At 35.0% G+C, this 19,279-nt stretch overlaps 3 protein-coding genes across 8 annotated transcripts in view; 2 read left to right on the top strand and 1 right to left on the bottom strand.

Moving 5' to 3' along the window:
- The window catches only part of qless (decaprenyl diphosphate synthase subunit 1 qless), a 34,438-nt gene extending 31,276 nt beyond the window's left edge, over window positions 1–3,162 (top strand). The window contains exons 6-8 of the mRNA XM_011635487.3: window positions 114–245; window positions 358–552; window positions 698–3,162. Of these exons, the coding sequence (XP_011633789.2) occupies window positions 114–245; window positions 358–552; window positions 698–919 (549 nt within the window). The 3' untranslated portion in view covers window positions 920–3,162. The remainder of the gene's footprint in view (window positions 1–113; window positions 246–357; window positions 553–697) is intronic.
- Window positions 203–19,061, bottom strand: LOC105424987 (protogenin). 6 transcript variants are annotated; one of them, XR_016139199.1, is made up of 20 exons: window positions 18,929–19,061; window positions 17,869–18,125; window positions 17,621–17,774; window positions 17,317–17,539; window positions 17,021–17,247; window positions 16,803–16,942; window positions 16,556–16,715; window positions 16,192–16,479; window positions 15,906–16,070; window positions 15,627–15,821; window positions 15,364–15,548; window positions 15,139–15,286; window positions 14,943–15,041; window positions 14,707–14,860; window positions 14,494–14,627; window positions 14,024–14,410; window positions 13,666–13,940; window positions 13,478–13,585; window positions 13,127–13,400; window positions 203–655 (listed from the first exon to the last, which is right to left on the bottom strand). XR_016139199.1 is itself a non-coding variant. In XM_011635489.3 (19 exons), exons 1-19 carry the CDS (start codon window positions 18,993–18,995, stop codon window positions 13,188–13,190), a joined length of 3,564 nt encoding a protein of 1,187 aa, XP_011633791.2. In that variant the 5' UTR covers window positions 18,996–19,061; the 3' UTR covers window positions 7,371–13,187. The 6 variants fall into 6 exon arrangements, 5 of the variants coding, with proteins under 5 accessions (XP_011633791.2, XP_088932811.1, XP_088932810.1 ...); XM_011635489.3 differs by lacking the exon at window positions 203–655 and having other exon boundaries at window positions 7,371–13,400; window positions 16,192–16,476; window positions 17,621–17,762; XM_089076685.1 differs by lacking the exon at window positions 203–655 and having other exon boundaries at window positions 7,371–13,400; window positions 17,621–17,762.
- LOC105424986 (uncharacterized) lies at window positions 4,185–7,293 on the top strand. The gene is made up of 7 exons (XM_011635488.3): window positions 4,185–4,446; window positions 4,544–4,717; window positions 4,995–5,197; window positions 5,270–5,423; window positions 5,534–5,802; window positions 5,948–6,166; window positions 6,250–7,293. The coding sequence occupies exons 1-7, from the start codon at window positions 4,398–4,400 to the stop codon at window positions 6,301–6,303; spliced, it is 1,122 nt and encodes a 373-aa protein (XP_011633790.1). The 5' UTR covers window positions 4,185–4,397; the 3' UTR covers window positions 6,304–7,293.
- Window positions 19,062–19,279: the final 218 nt, after the last annotated feature.

Genomic DNA, 19,279 nt, shown 5'->3' on the forward strand with positions numbered 1-19,279 from the left:
ATTACGATACGATGTTATTTCCTCTTCTCAAGTCAAAGGCGAATTGAGATAACACGAAGGAGACAGCAATGAATGTTTAGCCAAGATGATATGAAGGTCGCGTTACTTTGTAGATTCTCGCTGACTTGGTGCAAGGAGAATTTATGCAGCTTGGTTCCAAAGAAACGGAAAACGAGAGGTTCGCACATTATCTCACGAAGACTTATCGAAAAACAGCGAGTTTAATTGCCAATTGCGTTAAAGCGGTGAGTTCACATCGTAATCACGCGCGAAGCCATTGTCTATTTCTTTGTCGCTCCTGTCGAGATCTGTTGTGTTTATGATGACTGAAATTATGACTATTAATTATCACCTCAGGTCGCCATTCTTTCCGAAATCGATGATCGTATGATAGAGATGACCTTCCAATACGGCAGAAATGTCGGCTTGGCTTTCCAGCTGGTGGACGATCTTCTGGATTTCGTGGCCTCCTCAACGGCTATGGGCAAGCCCACAGCCGCTGATCTTAGACTCGGACTGGCCACAGCCCCGGTGCTCTTCGCTTGCGAACAGGTTGATACACAAAGTGTAAATCGTGTGGCTGAGAAATCCCCCTTTTGGTTTATCGGGCACGTTATATATTAGATCTGTCGATAGAGCTTTCTTAATGTTCCACCTAAGACAAGATTTGAATTAGTATTGTTATGCTTTGTTACAGTATCCAGAATTGAATGCGATGATTATGCGCCGTTTCCAAGAGCCCGGGGACGTGGAGAAGGCTTTCGAATTGGTACACAAGTCCAACGGTCTCGAGCAGACAAGATTCTTGGCGAAGAAGCACTGCGCGGAAGCTAGCAAAATTGCGCAGTCCTTCACCAAGAGTCCTTATCAGAGAGCCCTGATCATCATGGCCGATCTGGTCATCAATCGTATGAAATAGCATCGTGACGAGAGATTCAGAAAACGAACGATTGATTTTATAAGTATTTTTAAGTTATACTGAATGAGGACGGCTAGGATAAATTTTATAAATCGAATCAGGGACCGCAGAAAAGTTTTTTCTTATTCAATATTATACCACTAGTCGGAATTATATATATATATATATATATATATATATATATATATATACTATTATAAACAATTTAATATATTCGGGAATTTTTATAAAACGAAATAACGAAATTAATTCTATCGTTATAATCCGTAGTGATATAACATTGATACCCGATCGAGAGTATCAGCGTAAGTGCGTATCGTATCATCGTATTGCCGTCCCCTTGAATCCATACCTCATCCGAAGGGAAAAACGAAAAAGGCATTTCAAGCTCGATAATATAATTCGCTAAAATTCTTCCGCTAAAGTCCTTTCTCAGAGGACTTTATCGATAGACGAATTTAAGTTGTTTGGAAAAATGCAGAAATTGCATTTTTATAATAAAAGTGCCTAGACATTACGTTCACTCGGTTTCTATATGAAGGAAAGAGCACGTACTTGATTTTATAAATCATTAGCCGATCATGTAAATAAAATAGTCTAGCATTAATGAGAACGTATTAGGATTGATAATCTTTTCTTTTACGTCTCTTTTATGCATGCATTTCTCAACGTGCGTCATGATGCAATTGTATCGCTGTCGATTCCTGGGATAAAAAGAATCGCACAAAGCCAAATCGCTCTATCTTGAAAATCAACCCTAATCATGTTGCATCGTGATGCGCTACAAAAAAATGCTTGCATTAAAGGGACCTTAATAAGAATTTATTATAACATGCAAAACAAATTGAAAATTGAAAAAACATATATATATATATATATATATATATATATAATAATAATGACAGACATACGGAATTAACGTTACGAATTAAGGTCTTCTCCTCAATCTCTTCCTCGGCCGAATAGATGCAATATGTGGGTGCATATTTTTGATAAAGTTGAGCCGTAACTTCTGTTACGGTAAAATTGTAAAAATAAATAGTAAGGGATATCAATACTAATCTTTATCAACAGTCTGAATGAAAGTTTTGTTGAAAGCATGAAGGGCATTTGCCAAAGAAGACCGTTGGACAAATTGTTTTGTTTTCTTTCTCGCCAGTTTAGCAAAAGTGAATTTCGGCCTGTTGAGTAATTAATGAGAATTATTTGCCTTTTTAAGTTTTTAAAAGGCATTCCATCGAAATTCATGTTACGAGGATAAAGTAAAGTTTCTTTTTTTATTTGGACATTGTCCAATAAAAATAGAATCACTTTTGCCACATTTTGCTTAATAGATAAACTGCTCAAAATATTCAATATTACTGGATATGTAAGTATAAATATATATATATCTAATGTATAATAATTTATATTTATGTCGAAAATGTATATAAATGTCTAAAATGTGTTACACAATACAATACAACATTAATTGAAAAGAGCAAACATGTAATTATGATCAAACGTAGATTTATAAAATAGGATAGATATACGCAAGATAGATTGACGCAAAAAAAGAAACGCAACAGCATGTTCCGATAATGCAAAAATTCCAAAGAATGCAAATCTGATAGATTTGAATGTCTTTAAAATGCGTCTCTATATCGTTTTTTTTTTTAAATATTCGTACTGTCTCGATGACTGTACAAGTTGTTAGTTCGAAAAAACTAGTAATGTAAGTAAGAATCTTAATTTGAAATGTATCGCGTTAATTTATAATTATGCCTAATAGAAATTTATGGCATGCAAAATTGTATTTATAAAATTTTTTAAACAAGTGCCTAAGGAGATATTTTAATAAATTCTTATTAGCCTGTTTTATATTCTCTTATTCTGTTTTATTTCTGTATATATTTTGGAACCAAATTTTTTTTCGTAAATCTCACTTTTGCAGGCACTTGAAAAATAATCGGACTGGAAAATAATATATTAATGATGGATAATTTGAACAAACAACTAGATTTGAACTCATTTTGTAAAAGATGTATCATTGAAATCTTTAGATTTTTAAATATGTGTTCATAACAGGAATGAGGTACAATACAACTTGATATTGTAATTGTTATATTGTTGATTAACTACTTTATTGTAAAATTTTAAGCTTAATATAAGTCCAATTATTGTGTTGGGAATCATTAAATTCAAATATATAACTTTTTTTAATATAAATATATGAAATTGAAATATATCTTTTTGAACATGTATGCACAGGTTGTTTCAAATTTGATATATTTTCCCGATATTCACAAATATTCTCCGATTATTCTCTGATATTATTATATATAATTGTATTCAATATTTTGAACAATAAAAATTAGATTCTAATCGGACCAAGAAACCTGTAATGAGAAAAAACTATTCTATTGAATATTTAAGTTACAAAGTTTAATTAAAAAAAGAAAAAGTGAATTAATAATGTATAAAATTAAACGCAAGAATAAGAAATTAGCATAAGAAATAAATTATTAAAATATGTAAGCAAAAATTTTATTTCTATTTTTTATAATTATGTCGATAATCCGTGTAAATATCGATAAGTTAATAAATAAAATGTACAGAGATTTAGTATCTAATTATGATAATAACTAAAATAGTTCATATATCTTGTAATTTACATGTAAAATACATGTACATCGATATAAAGAAATTGATATATTGATGTAATTTCGTTATTGACAAGCTCAAGTAGCTTGGCAATCACTTAAGTAGCAAGATGACGTCATTATGCTACTTGGGGAATTGTAATCGCAAAGTCAGTTAATGCAACTTTACAATAAAAAATTGAATTTCTTTTATATTGTTACATTTTATATTGTTACAAAATATATTTGAAGATATCTGCAAAATTATGTACCAATCGCTCTTACTATTACTCAATTTTCTTATAATATTATTTTAGAGAAGTAGAGTTTATTTAAGTGTCTATATATGTCTGCATTTTATTTACATCTTTTAAAAATTTTATTTGAGTTTATTTTTTTCTTCCCTTCAAAAAACACACAAGACTTTTATAATACAGCCGGTGTAAAATTAAAATATCGCTCTACAGATTTTATATTGTCGATTTTATAAACGCAGCACGAAAGACAGAATTTTGTGTGCGACGTGTTATCTACTGCTGGGATATGTCGTACACATTGCTACGTAATTCATAAAAGAACTTTCGTAGACGTAGGGGCGTTACGCGACAGCCCTCTGCCGAATTGGAACCGCGACTCCTCAGCTGTTGTCGGTCCGTGTCGGTCGATGTCACCCGAATCGCCAGCGGGTTTTAGGTTAACCAAACGGCTGTGAGACCGGGTAAAGAGAGCGCGGTGTTTCTGAAGTGTGCCATTAGACAGCTGTAGGTCATCTGACGATCCCTCCGTCGAGAACACCGCCTTCAGCGAAGAAACGAACGACTGGGCTGTTAAATGACTAGATAATTTAATAAGCGATCATGGCAACGCCCACCTGTGATAAGAAAGCGAGGGTGATTGTTCTAGGAGGTGAGGAAATCTCTTGCTTTATGACTCGCCAGTCGGACCGAGCGGAAGAGCCGATAAGACGATGGCTGGGAGACCTTTATCCGTTTGCGGTTTGCAGGATGCGGTTTCATTGGACGCAATCTCGTGGAGTATCTGCTGGATAACGATCTGGTCTCCTACATACGAGTCGTGGACAAGGTGCCGCCGCAGACTGCATGGCTTAACAAGAAGCACCAGCAGGTGTTTGAGCACCCTCTGCTCGAATTCAAAAGCGCTAATTTGATTAATACAGGTAATTGCGATTAGGATATACAGGTACAAGTGGAAAGAATAGCAGTTTTGTTGAATCAATTGATTCACTTTGTAATAATTAAAAAAAAAAAAAAATAATTTGGAAGTCAATCGTAGATGATTATTTTAGAAAACTATTTGACTTTTTTATTGTCTTTTTTTTTATCATTTTATTTGTGTAATCAAAATTGATTGGTGCTAAATCGTTACATGTCTCATGTAATGTAGAAAAAAAATAGTATAGATGATAAAAGATAATTTTTGTCAACCTATCAAAGCTTCCTGCCAAAATGCATTTGCATCTGATGAACCTATTGACTATGTGTTCAATTGTGCTGGGGAGACAAAGAGTGGTCTCACTGATCTGGTCTATAAAGAAGGCATTTACAAATTGAGCATAAGCTGCGCCCAGCAAGCAGCTAAGATTAAGGTCTCACGTTACGTAGAAATATCCTCTGGCAACTTGAACACCTCGGAAAAGGTATTCCTCTGAATGATATATGCCTTAACATAAATATAAATTCAGGATTGATCATTATGTAATATCTCATAGATTCCTCACAAGGAAGACGACGCTGGAGAACCATGGACATTTATCGCAAAATACAAGCTGCAAGTAGAACATGAATTGAAAAATATACCAGATTTGAAATATACTATACTTAGACCAGCTATTGTATATGGCTGCGGAGATAGAAATGGTCTAGGTAATTTTGATACTAATTTTTCTCGCGATTTATTTCTGAAAAATCTGCATTTTTTTCTTGCTAAAAAAGCCAAAGAATAATTTAATTTGGTAAATTATGTGATTTTTCAGCACCGAGATTGATAGTGGGCGCAGTTTATAAGCATTTAGGAGAAATGATGAAATTGCTCTGGGGACCGGACCTTCATATGAACACCGTTCATGTGAGAGATGTTGCTAGAGCTATCTGGCATGTAGCTAATAGACCGGAGACAATAGGCCAAACGTACAATCTCGTGGACGACGGAGATTCTACTCAAGGTTCCATCAGTGCCATAGTTTCAGAACTGTTTAATATTAACCATGATTATTGGGGCACTGCACTGTCTACACTGGCTAAAGTATACACTTTGAACTTTGTTCTTAATATATGTCGCTCATCAGTTTCAGTGATACACTTAGTGATACACTATAATATATTATAATAGAAAAAAAAAATTGTTAAAATTTCAATAAGATAATTCTTACAGACTGTCTGTTTTGTAGACTGATATGAGCTCAGTTGTTGAGGAGGTAAATGACAAACACATGAGCCCTTGGGCGGAAGCTTGTCGCAAAGACGGAGTGGAGAATAGTCCTCTTTCTCCGTACATAGATCAAGAACTTCTATATAACAAGCACTTGTATCTACAACCCGGGAAACTGTCAAATACCACGGGATTTAAGTATTTATATCCTAAACTGACGAAAGATGCTCTTACAGAGGTGAACTATTATCGTTCGACTTCAGATAATCTCGAAAAGAAAATGCGAGTACAAAATATTTATAATTGACCATAAATTTGCAGGTACTTAATGATTATGTGAGCATGAGGATTTTTCCACATTCTTTGATCCTGTGAATCGTTTTAGCAATACCGACTGCCGAATTCGAATATCATTCGATTCTCTTTTGCATGATGATGCTAAATATTGATGTTAATGAATACCAGGTACATACAGATGTCGAGCGTCGTTTCACCTTGTGCCTAGGAAGGTTCTATACGAGTTACATATATTCTATTATACACGTTATACATCTTTACTTGACGTTTTACACGCCGATGAATAATGGATTTTATAGAAAAGGGCATATACGAAATCTAAGTACTTCGTAGGCGGCCTATTGCCAATGTGATAAAATAGCAATTAACGTACTTAATTTTACCATAGTTCTGAAAGCACGGAACTTCTTCGCACTTTAAAAACGGGCTAGTCAAACATTGGCATTTGGGAACGATTCGGAACAATGTTAAGGTCCTATACATAAAAATGCATAAAGACATCTAAACATAAGATCATTTATAATCTCTAAATTGGTTTCGATGAATATTTTAGAAGATTATTCGATCACAAAGGGAAAGAAAGCTTTTTATATACCATTTTTCAAGACTATGAACTACACTAATCAAGTTGTTAAAAACTTATACACTTATTAGATATATAATAGGAATTTATTTTATATGTGCTACATTCCGAGAGATCTGTCTCTTCCACAAGCTGTGAATCAAGTTCAGAAGTCATTTTATTCCGATTGAACAACTATCATACGCATAATTTTATCAATAACTCGACCTAAGTGCGACCTAAAGAATCGTATTAAATTAAGTACAAACATTGTTAGAGATGCGTTTAAAAAATATTCCTTATCGATATATGTATGATTGTTCATATTGATAGATTTATATACAAATTATGCGCGTTTGCACGCATACGTTTAAAACAAAAAGAAAAATGATATCTTTTTGGCGTTAAATAAAGATATTAATATTGTACTTTCGACTATATTCTGTTGTTATGCAATAATGTTGCTATGAATTCTTTGATAATAAAGTTGCTCTCCATTTGTGAAATCGCATTGATTCACTGTACTCCTGTAACACGAAGTTCCATCCACGGTAGAAGGGATATACTTTCTTTACACCAAATGTGCATTTGTACACTGTCTTAATTTTATTGAATCAGTGGTTACAACAAGACGACGTGTTCAAGAAGGGTCAACAGTATTATTAAATATTTAGTGTATTTAGTCTTAATACTTCAAACAATAAGATTATAATTTCATGTAGTTCATTATATGTAATATATTAAAATATATATATGTATATATATTTTAATGTTCTTCCCAGGTAATGTAATATGTATATACAATCGCAGATAAAAGTATGTACAAAGTAACTGCACCCTAAAGAATAATTGTCGCCTCGAGATAATAAATCTAAATCAGAAAGGAGGAGGAGGGGGAACGAGATGAAAGGATTTGCGAGAGAAAATAAATTAATAGTCTTCTTAATACATAATCATTACAATTAACGACGATAGTATAAATGAATAAAATTATTGAATTCTCTCCTCCTGTATATATTAGGTGTAAAATAAAGAATGTAATGTCTTGGCCTTATATATACATATATATTGTGTGTGTGTGTGTGTGTGTGTGTGTGTGTGTGTGCCGTACACACGCAATATATGTGTATACATATATGTATATGTTGTCTGTATATATAATATATATAAAAAATTGTATACACGCGCGCGTGCGCATATATTCATATACCGGGCGTGAAGATATAGTCTTTGAGGTAAACGGCGTAAAAAAAAAAAAGAATGTAAACAATAGTCTAGTAGGTACCGACGTTAAGTTAAAATTAAGTAATATAAATCACTCTGTGCGTAGTGACAATTACGGAGGTATATTTGTTCGACTAGAGCCGCCGTACAATACAATCAGTACTCGCTACTGTGTGTTTAACGCTAGAAGTCTGTCTGATGAACTATACGGTATTCTCTGTGAAAGGAATGTATATATGTGTGTGTGTGTGTGTGTGTATGCATGTGTATACTCGGAGTGATCGAGTAGTCTTGCACGGGTTTTCTTTGTTAAAAAAAAGAAAAAAAGAAAAAAGAAAAAAAGCGCGATTTAAAAGCGCGATAAAACGTTTCTCTCTTTGGCTGCCGCGCTCTATAGGTATCTCCTAAATTAATACGGTGAAAGTATGAGAAACTAGCTAATTGGTCAAGGGAGAGCCATCGGTGATGCCGACCGCGCTCCCTCGTTTCATTCGGTAAACCGTGATAATTAATGACGAATGAATGCGCGCGAATATATTTGTTATAACGATAGATAAGTAGATTACGATCTATGATATATCATTTGTCATTCCCGACGCTCGCATTCGCGGTAATACGAAGAACGCTACGCGCGAGATGATGCTTATTGCTTTTGTATGTATGTACTATATAAGGTAATATTATCTTCGTGGATTTCTATCTTTTTTTTTCTTTTTTTTTTTCTTTTTGTACATACGGGACGCGTCTATGGGATGAGACGCTACAGGCTGTCTCCTCTTCCTCGCGAAGAAGATGGCCCGCAGCTGCCTCACACCAAGACACTTTTTGCATTGTTGATGCGATTTCCTCTCCGCACGGCGACTCTATAGTCAATTGTCTCATCTAAAGTCTATCACATCCACGAAATTATTCAAGAGCACTATGGTACGCGTGTGTACGGAGCGTTTGTCGTCTTTCTCTTTTTTTTTTCCCTTCACAATTAAATTACTGATTGCTATTGGCATTCGCATGCGGCTACCCTTCTCTCTCTCTCTCTCTCTCTCTCTCTCTCTCTCTCTCTCTCTCTCTCTCTCTTCTCTCTCGCCATACGACGTATTCTGCTGGATATAAAGTTATAAGGAATATAGCGGTAAAAATTGTACATGTGATCGGAATGACGTGTATTACATAGCTAAAAGCTAAGAGAAGCTTAATACATTACGCTACTTAAACGTAAGAAATGGGATGAGGACAGTTCCGATAAGCGTAAACTCATTCTTTCACGAAGCTCATACAATCGCCAGTCATTCAAGGGCTTACGTCCAGAATTTTGAACACTCGCTGGAATTCGGATCGGATAAAAAGAATCTCGTGCGAAAAGTGCGTCGTCGTTACAAAGGTTTCAATAATTTCTCCAAAAATTATTTCAACATTTACATCGTAATACGGGAGTGAAGATTAAATGTTATTTCCAAATGAAATTGAAAGTTTCTGTTTGAAAACTCGAAACGAGGGAGAAACTAATATTTATTCGAGCATACTTTACACACGCTGTTTTCCGCTGCTTTTCATACGTCACGCACACACGTTTCGAAGTCGATTCTCCTTCTGACGTCCGAAATCCAATTCCTTTTTATATTAATTAACACAGAAACTTTCTCGAAATTATTCTCCCAAGTGCCTTCATTGTACGCTGCAGATGTACATATATATATATATATATATATATATATATATATATATATACTTTCGAGACGCAGGAGTGTACAATAACGTGACAATGTAATGTGTCTGGTGCGTAATATTAACAATACGTAATGACCAACTAAAGGAACCACCGGTTTAACATCTCGCTCCTTTTCCATTATTATACGGCAGCTTAGCTATCGTCAACGCTATAGAAATGATTTTCTATGGGGTATATCATCAACAAATATGAAAAAGTGCATGAAAAAGCATATATGAACGTGTATCCTCAACAAATATGGAAATAATATAAAATATAACAGGCATTATACATTATGTATATATATATATATATATATATATATATATATATATATATATATGTATATATATAGATATATCTATATGATAACAAATGCAAAATAGATTAGATAAACGGAATCGTAAGCCGGCTGCGTCGAACGCACGAGGAAGAGTTGCTGCACAAATAAAAAAAAAATAAAAAAAAAGAGAGAGAGAGAGAGAAAGAAAAAGAAAAGATAAAAAAAGAAAGAAAGAATTGTTCAAGAATATATAAATTCAATATTATATATGCGATCTATATATATAAATATATGAGATTCTCTCATAATTATATTTATATAATACATATAACAAGTTCCATGTATTTATGTATAAATAAAATGATTCTTTCTATTTCGTAGCGACTGTATCTGATCTGTGTAAACTATATAGAGCTATTGTAATGCGAAAGATTTGCGGGGTCCGGTAAACGGAATAAGTAAAATCATGGTGCACAGTCGGTTAACTAAATATCACTGTGTTGAACGCAAAGTGTCCGGCAAATGTAACAGCGGAGATTACATTCTCGTCTCACGAGAACTAAAACGAAACTACTTTCGGAACGGAGTCATTATATTACTTCTAACAGACTTTGTTCATGGAAATGCGATAATATTCTATGGAATGAAGATATATATATATATATATGATAATTTTTTTCTTTAAAAAATTATGTGCAAAATCGAATTAATTCTAGCGTTATTTGTTTCCATACTGTGCTCATGGTGACTATATTGCATGATCCTGTGTGTGTGTGTGTGTGTGTGTAATGTGTTCATCTAAAGTATATATTGAATGTAAAATGCAATAAATAACAATTAGTGGAGGTACAGTAATAACATTGACATTTCTACGTCTCACTCTAAAACGATATAGCTTATTCTATCAGGTACTGTATTGGGTTTTTCTGTCATGGTAACATGCACCAGTCTGGAATATGTGTCTTGTAGGTTCGTCTCGAATGCTGTTTTCTTTTTGTGTAATACACAGAACTGCTTTACCAGTTAACACGCTAAATATCGTACATACGAAAACGTCGACGTTAATCACGTCGATTACCTAATCGCCTTAAAAACGATACGAGTCTTATGAACGGAAAGAAAACCCCGAGGAATTATGTAAAAGTCTTCTAACGAGTTAGGTAAAGTCTTTTTTTTCATGTAAACACCCACCGACGAAGTTATCTGTTAATTATAAAAATATCGTCTATTAATACAGCAGTCTTCAAGATCTCTTACAGAAGTAAACAATTATGAAAAAAACAAGATGGCCTGTTTACACGCCAGTTCATTCAAATTGCAATATTCCGAGCATGTTTAATCTTTCTGAATATTCTTCCCATTCATAGGATCTCCTTTTAAATGTAAAGTATGATATATCGATAGAGTTCACTTTAAACTAATACAAAACTTACATCAAATATTTTAAGAGCTATTCAACAAATCCTTCATTTATCATGCACACTAGCTCCAAATGCAAAAAAAAATTTAACTCTCGAAGAAATCAACGTTTCTTTTGTGAAAGAAATACCTTAATGACACACATACGGTACATTAAAATATAAAGGAAAAAAATAGAAAAGAGAGGGAAAGAGGAAAAAGAAGAAAAAAGAAAACACGAGATAAAAAATTTTCTTAACGTCTCTAAGAAAAACGTCTGGTTAGAGCCTTTCCCTGTTTTCTTAATACTAAATGTTTTCTCTTTGTTTAACTAATTAAATATGAATGGAAAACTTATTTTGGAATGGTCAGTGTCTCTGTTCCATTTTAAGCAGTCGTCAGTCCAAAAACCGTTGTCAAAATGAAACTTCATCAATCTTTAGGCCATGCTATGCCCGAATATATTCAGCAATTTTTCTGTTCCCACACGCGAAGGAATGTACGTCCGCACATCTTTTCACTGTCGGTATTCAAAGGGTAATATTTTTATGAACATATTCACAATCAACAATTATTCTATTCTATGTACAGAGGCATCGGAAACTTGCTGTTTTTTTATTTCAGTCCATTTTGTTTGCGCGTCTTTAAATTTTCGACATGTTTACGTAACTTGCGTATTACACAGAATTATTCGATATATTTGAGAATCGATAGAGAGTGATGAATTAAGCATTCTTGAAGCAATAGTTAACGTTGCATTTCGTTTGCATTTGGATAGTCTGAATGAAGAATTGAATTTATTGCAATAAATTTGTCAGTAATGTATGTATGTTAAATAATGTATGTTAAATGTTGCGAATATGTGTGTGAATATCTTTTCATAAAACTTTAGTATTAAAAGACGCTTTAATTATGCAGTTATTAGACCGAGACATATTCCTGGTTTTCTTCTCTCTTAAATACCTTATTTAGAAGAGAAGATCTTTTTTCTCGGTCGATTCAGTTTTTAGTTTAATTTAACTCTAGAATCATAAGCTAATTCTATGTTCTTTTCTGCATTTTGTAGCGGCTATTTTCCTTTCTTAGAATCCTCTCAATCACCACTTATAGCCAGCTTGCTTGAAATAATTCCATTCAATTTAAATCTCATATGTCAAAGTCTTTAACACAAAATTTAAATTGAATGCTTATCTTTATTAGACTTTTAAATATGCTTATCTTTCTAGAATTAATTATCGAGCTTGTATCGTTCCCTTCAAAAATACTTCATTTTTTCTTACAAGTGGTATTTAGAATAATTCTGTATACACCGACGAGTTTGGTAAACATTTAAAGTATCATCCACACGATTACTGCACATTGCGCACTGTGAGTGCACAATGCCAAGCATGCAAAGAATTTTAGAATTGAGTTGAAATTCGCTGAAATTTTCATGCAGTTTGAGTTTTGTTTTCCTCGGGAGATGAATGCGTCCCGCTCGTACTTGCGACGTGTGGCGCCTAACGTCACAATTTTTCCCGAAACAATATTATTTACATCGATCGTGTGTCAGACAATATCTGCTTTGTAAAGCTATAACTTTGTATCGCTTTCATTTTTGTTTCGTGGCTGAACATCGCACTATTTTCTTTCTCTCGCGCGCTGATTCTTGGAACATGACGAAACATGATCGATGGCGGCGTGTCGACCATAAGGAAAGGAGAAAATAGGAGAATTCATATACTCCTACCTGTTGTACCTTGATACCGCTGAGAAGCATTGAACACTTTAGCGTATTGCCTAACGCACTTTCACCCGTTTGGTCCAAGCGCCGGAACGGATGCGCACGTGGCTTTCGGCGATGATGAAGTCTCACCGTCCGGACATCCTGAATTGTTATTTAAACTGCTAGCGCTACTGCCTAAAGTACAATTGACCATTGTGAGCTGCGTGCCTTCTAAATCTTGCTCCTCCTCTTCCTCTTCCTGTTGATTATTCGAGGCAGAACTGCCTCTCCTTTTGTACTGCAATCAAGAGAAATGAATAAATAGCACATTTTTGTTGTCTGTAACAAGATGTGATCAGAAACTCATAGCAATACCTGAGGATTCTCCATAATATGGACATCTTTCGAACCTCCATTTACCTCCCACGGAGATAATAAGGGTTCTTTCGCGCAAATTTCGAAAATCCCATTAGACTGTGTGCCCTGAATAACACATATTATACATTGTCTCTCATTAAGGTTCACGCAAGTACAATCTAATTGAACCTTCAATGTTGGATTACCTTCGCGTCCGAATGCGGATTTGTTTCTATCGGCGACGACGGGCACAGTACCGCCAATTCAATTTCATTCGGGACACCGGCGATATTTGCTTGCTGGCTTACGGACGTAGAGGACTGTTCCATGCAACATCCGTTTCTGTTTCGCGACAGCGCGCACCCGTTCGTAGATTGAGCGTCGTTTCTCAATCGAGAGTTCTCGAACTTTCTTCGGCAGTATATACTGCATAGGCATATCATGATAAATCCGACGCTTATGCCCACTCCAAGGATTACGCCTGTTTTTTATAATAAAATAATAATAGTGAATAATAGTTGATAGAATTGACTATCTCAAATCAAAGTCTGCTCTGTTCCTCACCTAGACTTTGATCAGGCTTAGAGTTTTTCTCATTACCTGATGGGGCAGGTACTTTTGATGTTCCACTGCCACCATCGCTATTACTATCGTTAAGATTAGTACCACCAGTAAAAACGGCAATAGTATTCGACGGTTTTCCATAACCGGCTTTCGTCGCTGCTTGTACCTTAACGAAATAGTGTTTCCCCGGTACTAAACCTGGTAGACTCGTCATCCTTTTATTGCCAACCACGGTCACATTCCTGCTCCACATCATTGATGAATCCATGGAATACATGACAAAATAATTTTGTATAACGCCGTTTATGTTGCTCGGCTCATCCCATGTAATTTGTACTTTCGTATTATTCACCAAGTACCATTGTAATTTCTCGACTTGACCAGGAACTGTAATGTTTTGTTTATAATATGTAAAATATATAAAAAGTTGATATTTGTGTTATTAAAGATAATAACTGTTGGATTCTCACCATCTTCGTTTGTATAGCATTCTATAGATTTACTATAGAAGTTGCTCTGATTTGCATCATGCTTAATAGCTGTTACTTTAAACTCGTATAAAGTAAACGGCTTCAGCTTGTCAATACTCGTTTTTGTGTCATTTCTGTAATATATTTTTAATAAAGATTTAAAACTTTCGATAAACCTAGCACGTTCATATAAAAATATTAGGTGATACTTACACAATAGTACATTTAGAACTGTTAGAATTTTGTGCATGCACCGGATGATAACAGAATTCGAATGAGTTCACGTCATTCACATCAGACAATGTCCATGACACATTGATAGATGTGGGCGAGACGGGAATAGCCTCTAACGCCATTGGCACGATATCTAAATTGCAATATTGGATAAAAAATTATTTATTCTTATAAACAGTATAGAGATTATGATCTATAAAAATCTGACAACTTACTAGGATCGGATTGTACGGTCTCCACATATTTTGTCAGGCAAGCTGTTGTCTCACCCGAGTTCACCATACATAGATGCATAGTATAAGAAACATTCATATCTGGATAAAAATTGATTGTTAACACATTTTTATGATTGGTTTATGGTTGGTATATAATACTGTTAAAATGTATCGTCATTTAATATGGAATACTTACCAAGATCAGTAAATAAGTATTCAGTAATATTTTGTGGTAAATTAATATTCTTTAATTTTTCGCCATTTTGATTTTCACAATAAATTTTCCAAGAATCAAACTTTGATTCAATTTCATCACTTTGTTTGAAATCAATCTTCCATTTCATCTAGGGTCAAAAATCAGAATAACGTTTAAGAAGCAATTTGGATAAAAATAGTCAATCAATAAATGTCACGTACTAACCTTGATTATTGAAGCGTTTATTATCAATACTTGAATATCTACAACATTCCTTATAGTAAACTGATTAGATTCTGCAGATGGCATAGTTACATTAACCCAATCTAATTCTGCTTCACTAATATTTGGTTCGCCTTGCTTTGTTCTTGCCAATACCCGAAGATCGTATTGCGCCCCAGGTTCTAGGCCTGTGAATATTAATACATGATTATACGATTTCTACCTTGGTAAAGTTTAAAGAGAAAAAACAATGGATAAAATCATACCAGAAAGTATGTAATAATGAACAGAGGCAGGTAGATGCTGTACCCATCTGAAGGACGAACTGTGATGAAGTTTCCAGAGTAGTTTATATTCCACCACAACACCGCGAGATTCCTTTTTACTCAGAGGTTCCCACGATACATTTAATTTTGTACTACTGATTATATCCACGTGCATTTTTGGTGTGCCTTTAGGAACTAAAAATAAGATCATTCGAGTTCGAGATTTCGAGTTAAAAAGAACATTTAGAATTACGTGTTAATAAATGAAACAATATGTACTACTTGGATCTGTGGAACACACAATGGTAGCCGATTGATTGCTAGCACCATAAGCATTCCACACTCGTACATAAAACGAGTAATTTGTAAACGGCTCAAGAAGTTTTGTTACTTCTACAAACGTAGAATTCCCTGGTTCTGGCGAAACTTCCTCTTTACCACCTTCTATTATCAGAAATATACATCACAAATGTATAAATAAATTAAAAGAATAAATTAAAAGAAAATTAAAATAAAAGGCTTAGATCAATTGTTATATTTATTACGAAAGTATTATCGAACTTACCTAAAGGACTATAATGGACGGTATAAGCTGTAATACTGGTATATGGTACAGACTTTGGTGGTTCCCAAGAAATCAAGATTTTAAATGGTGAAAGAGCTTGACACTTTAGAGAAGTGGGTGTATCAGGACTATTGCGCGATGTAATTACTTGGAGCCGGCCAGCAGCCCAAATTTCACCCGCTGCATTTACTGCCACACATTGGTATATGCCAGAATCAGACGGCACTGTTGCTGATATTGCTAATTCTGTTTTATTGTATTCCTTAACGTAAATTGTTCTGCGTGCTTCTGTCAACATATAGATCGTATTATTAATTATAAGTTTAATAATTACAGACTATAACCTCATTTCTAATAATGTTACCATTAATAGTAATATTCAACGAGTCTTTTAGCCAATAAATTTGAGGTAAAGGTAATCCTTGCGCCTGACACTCGAATCTCGCTGTTCTTCCATTTGGACAGATTTGATCCGTCGGCGTACTTATAAATGACGGTGGTACTAATACATCTACGGTTATATTCTGCAAGGATTTAAACGAGAAGTATATACGAAAGTTAATTAATGCCTGCGAAATATCTATTACATTTCATCGAGAATAATCACTCACCTGTACTTCTAAATCATTGGTGATAGAATTCTGTGAAGAACACATATAGACACCGGCATCAGAAACGTTCACGCTCCTTAATGACAGTTTACTAATGCCAGTGGTGGAATTGAGAAGGATGCGAGGTTTTGTAACATTATCTATAAACAAATATGACCAAATACATTAAAGTTTTTCTCGCTAACTAAACGTGCGTTCCGTGACTTCAAATTCTTTACCTATATAACGAGGAATAAATGACCATGTTACGAGTGGCGATGGATAACCAGATGCGACACATGCCAAATTAAGACTCGAACCATTAAGCAGCCAATGATCATATGAAACCTGTGGGAACAAGGACGACGGCGTATGTGACTTGTTACTCTCTGCTCTCGATATAACTATTAATTTTGTTTCTTTGCTCCTTTTGGTCTTCTTTAAAAATTCATTAGTAACTATACATCTGAAATATAGCAATTATTATTTAATTTATAGAAGATTAATGCTGGAGATAAAATAAATCATATCATACCTATATGAGCCAGCATCTGATAGTTTCGTTGCACTTATATACAGAACACCTGGTGGTACCGTAGAATACTTTGATTCATTATGATAAGATAACAATGTTTCATTATGCTGCCATGTAATATTGGGTGGGAAAGGAACACTGTCGATCAAGCAAGACAATCTTGCAACTTCGCCTTCATAAATGGTAATATTTTCTGGAGATTCTTTAAATACATGGGCAAGTTCTGTAACACATAACACTCGTCGAAATCATGATTTTTAATTTTTATTGTCTAAAAAATAACTACTTAGGGAGCAGTGTTTACCTGCTATTTGAATAAAAGTGGGAGCTGATTTTATCAACTCTCCTAAATTAGTACGTATTACACAGCGATATTCATCTTTATTATGGTTAACAATACTATTTCTTTCCTTTCCTTTGAACTTTTGCACTTGTGAATTTTGTTTCTGCAATTGTTTCTGCATTAACCAGATAATGTTATATCATTTTTCACGAATATTACGATCTCACAATGATAAATCAGCAAAATATTGCATAAGAATAAGAATTTACCTTGTAAATTTGAAGAGAGCCATTGGAAAGAACACAGCGAGTAAGACCACATGGAGGTGCTGGTATTCCATTGTATAACCAGGTCACAGTCTCATTCGAATCAGCTATGCAATTAAGCGTGATCCCCTTTTTTCCTAGTATCACATGGCCACTAGGTTGAATTTCCACCGTCAATCCAGACCTTTTAGTCAAACCAATGTCACTGTCTTGCTTAGACACATTCCTGCCACTGATATTTCCTCCAATACCTTTAACACCTGCAAAACGTGCAGATTACAATTTATAATCTTTACAAAACATGAATACACTGATGTTTCAAGATTCTCATTTAATAATAATAAAAAATAAATATGCAATATATTAATTTCAAAACTTCGAGATTCTTTTCGATTTCACAGTGATGTGACTAATCAGAAATTACATCACTAATGATATCGGTTTTACAAATAAAATCTTGATTAATTTTTGAAGCAATACAAATATATTTTGTATTGCTTGAATTTTGCAATATTGCCATTAATTCATGTCTGACCTTGACAGTTTCGCGTATTACTATTTGCTTATTGCATTAAGACTCTGTTTTAATACGAATGGAAATTTTTCCATTATATAAAAAAATCATTGTTCAAAGGATTAAAGAATATTCAGTGAATTTGTGAATATGCGAGTGATATTTTAAGTTAAGAAATAGGCATGAAAAAAGGTGCGAGTCTTCACGACGTTTGCCATATAAAACGCATATCGCACGAAAACAATATCAGGTTTCGTGATAACACTAGCTCTCTTTTCTCTCTTCCTCACCATCAATGAGGTAATTCATGGTAATTTATGCACCATCGTCGGGACAAAAATTATCCGGGAAAACGCGTCGACGATGCACTGGGCCCATGTGCGCCATAATAAACCAGTAACATCGTCGCCCGGAACTCGAGACGACGTCTCGCGAAACGCGGGACATCCGGGGACGCCTCCCGGTGCGCCTCGCGGAATGGAAAAACCTCGCCGACGAGGAGTGGTGCATCGTGAGGCGTAAACACTACGGGAAAAACGGAGCACGCACCTGCGGCGCAAGCTGGCTTCAGCACTTCCGTGATCAAGACACTCAGCAAGAGTACTCGCGCCGCCATATATCCACGCTCATCGGCAACCGCGTACCGGTGCGTGCGTGCCGTGCGTGCGGTGCGTGCGTACGTGTGTATGTCGTGTGTACGCGTGCGTGTACGTGATGTGTGCTGTGTGTGTGTGTGTATGTGTGTATGTGTCTTGTGTGTGTGTGTGTACGTGTGTTTGTTTCACTGACGGAGGAGCACGGCCGGGGTGCGCCGTCGATTCTTCGTCGTCGTCGTCGTCGTCGTCGTCGTCGTCGTCGTCTTCTTCGACTTCCTCGTCGTCGTTGCCGCGGCCGCTATTG

This window comes from Pogonomyrmex barbatus, unplaced genomic scaffold, assembly GCF_055798465.1.
Source record: "Pogonomyrmex barbatus isolate J1 unplaced genomic scaffold, ASM5579846v1 scaffold1, whole genome shotgun sequence".
Lineage (NCBI taxonomy): Eukaryota > Metazoa > Arthropoda > Insecta > Hymenoptera > Formicidae > Pogonomyrmex > Pogonomyrmex barbatus.

What these genes read in the sequence shown, in the direction of transcription:
- LOC105424986 (XM_011635488.3), top strand. Translation starts at nt 4,398, where the DNA reads ATGGCAACGCCCACCTGTGATAAGAAAGCGAGGGTGATTGTTCTAGGA. An exon ending in CGCTAATTTGATTAATACAG is followed by an intron (nt 4,718 to 4,994) that starts GTAATTGCGATT and finishes AACCTATCAAAG; the next exon opens with CTTCCTGCCAAAATGCATTT. An exon ending in CGAAAGATGCTCTTACAGAG is followed by an intron (nt 6,167 to 6,249) that starts GTGAACTATTAT and finishes ATAAATTTGCAG; the next exon opens with GTACTTAATGATTATGTGAG.
- LOC105424987 (XM_089076674.1), bottom strand. Translation starts at nt 18,995, where the DNA reads ATGGCGGCGCGAGTACTCTTGCTGAGTGTCTTGATCACGGAAGTGCTG. An exon ending in GCTCTCTTCAAATTTACAAG is followed by an intron (nt 17,775 to 17,868) that starts GTAAATTCTTAT and finishes TGGTTAATGCAG; the next exon opens with AAACAATTGCAGAAACAAAA. An exon ending in GTGTTCCACAGATCCAAGTA is followed by an intron (nt 15,822 to 15,905) that starts GTACATATTGTT and finishes TCTTATTTTTAG; the next exon opens with TTCCTAAAGGCACACCAAAA.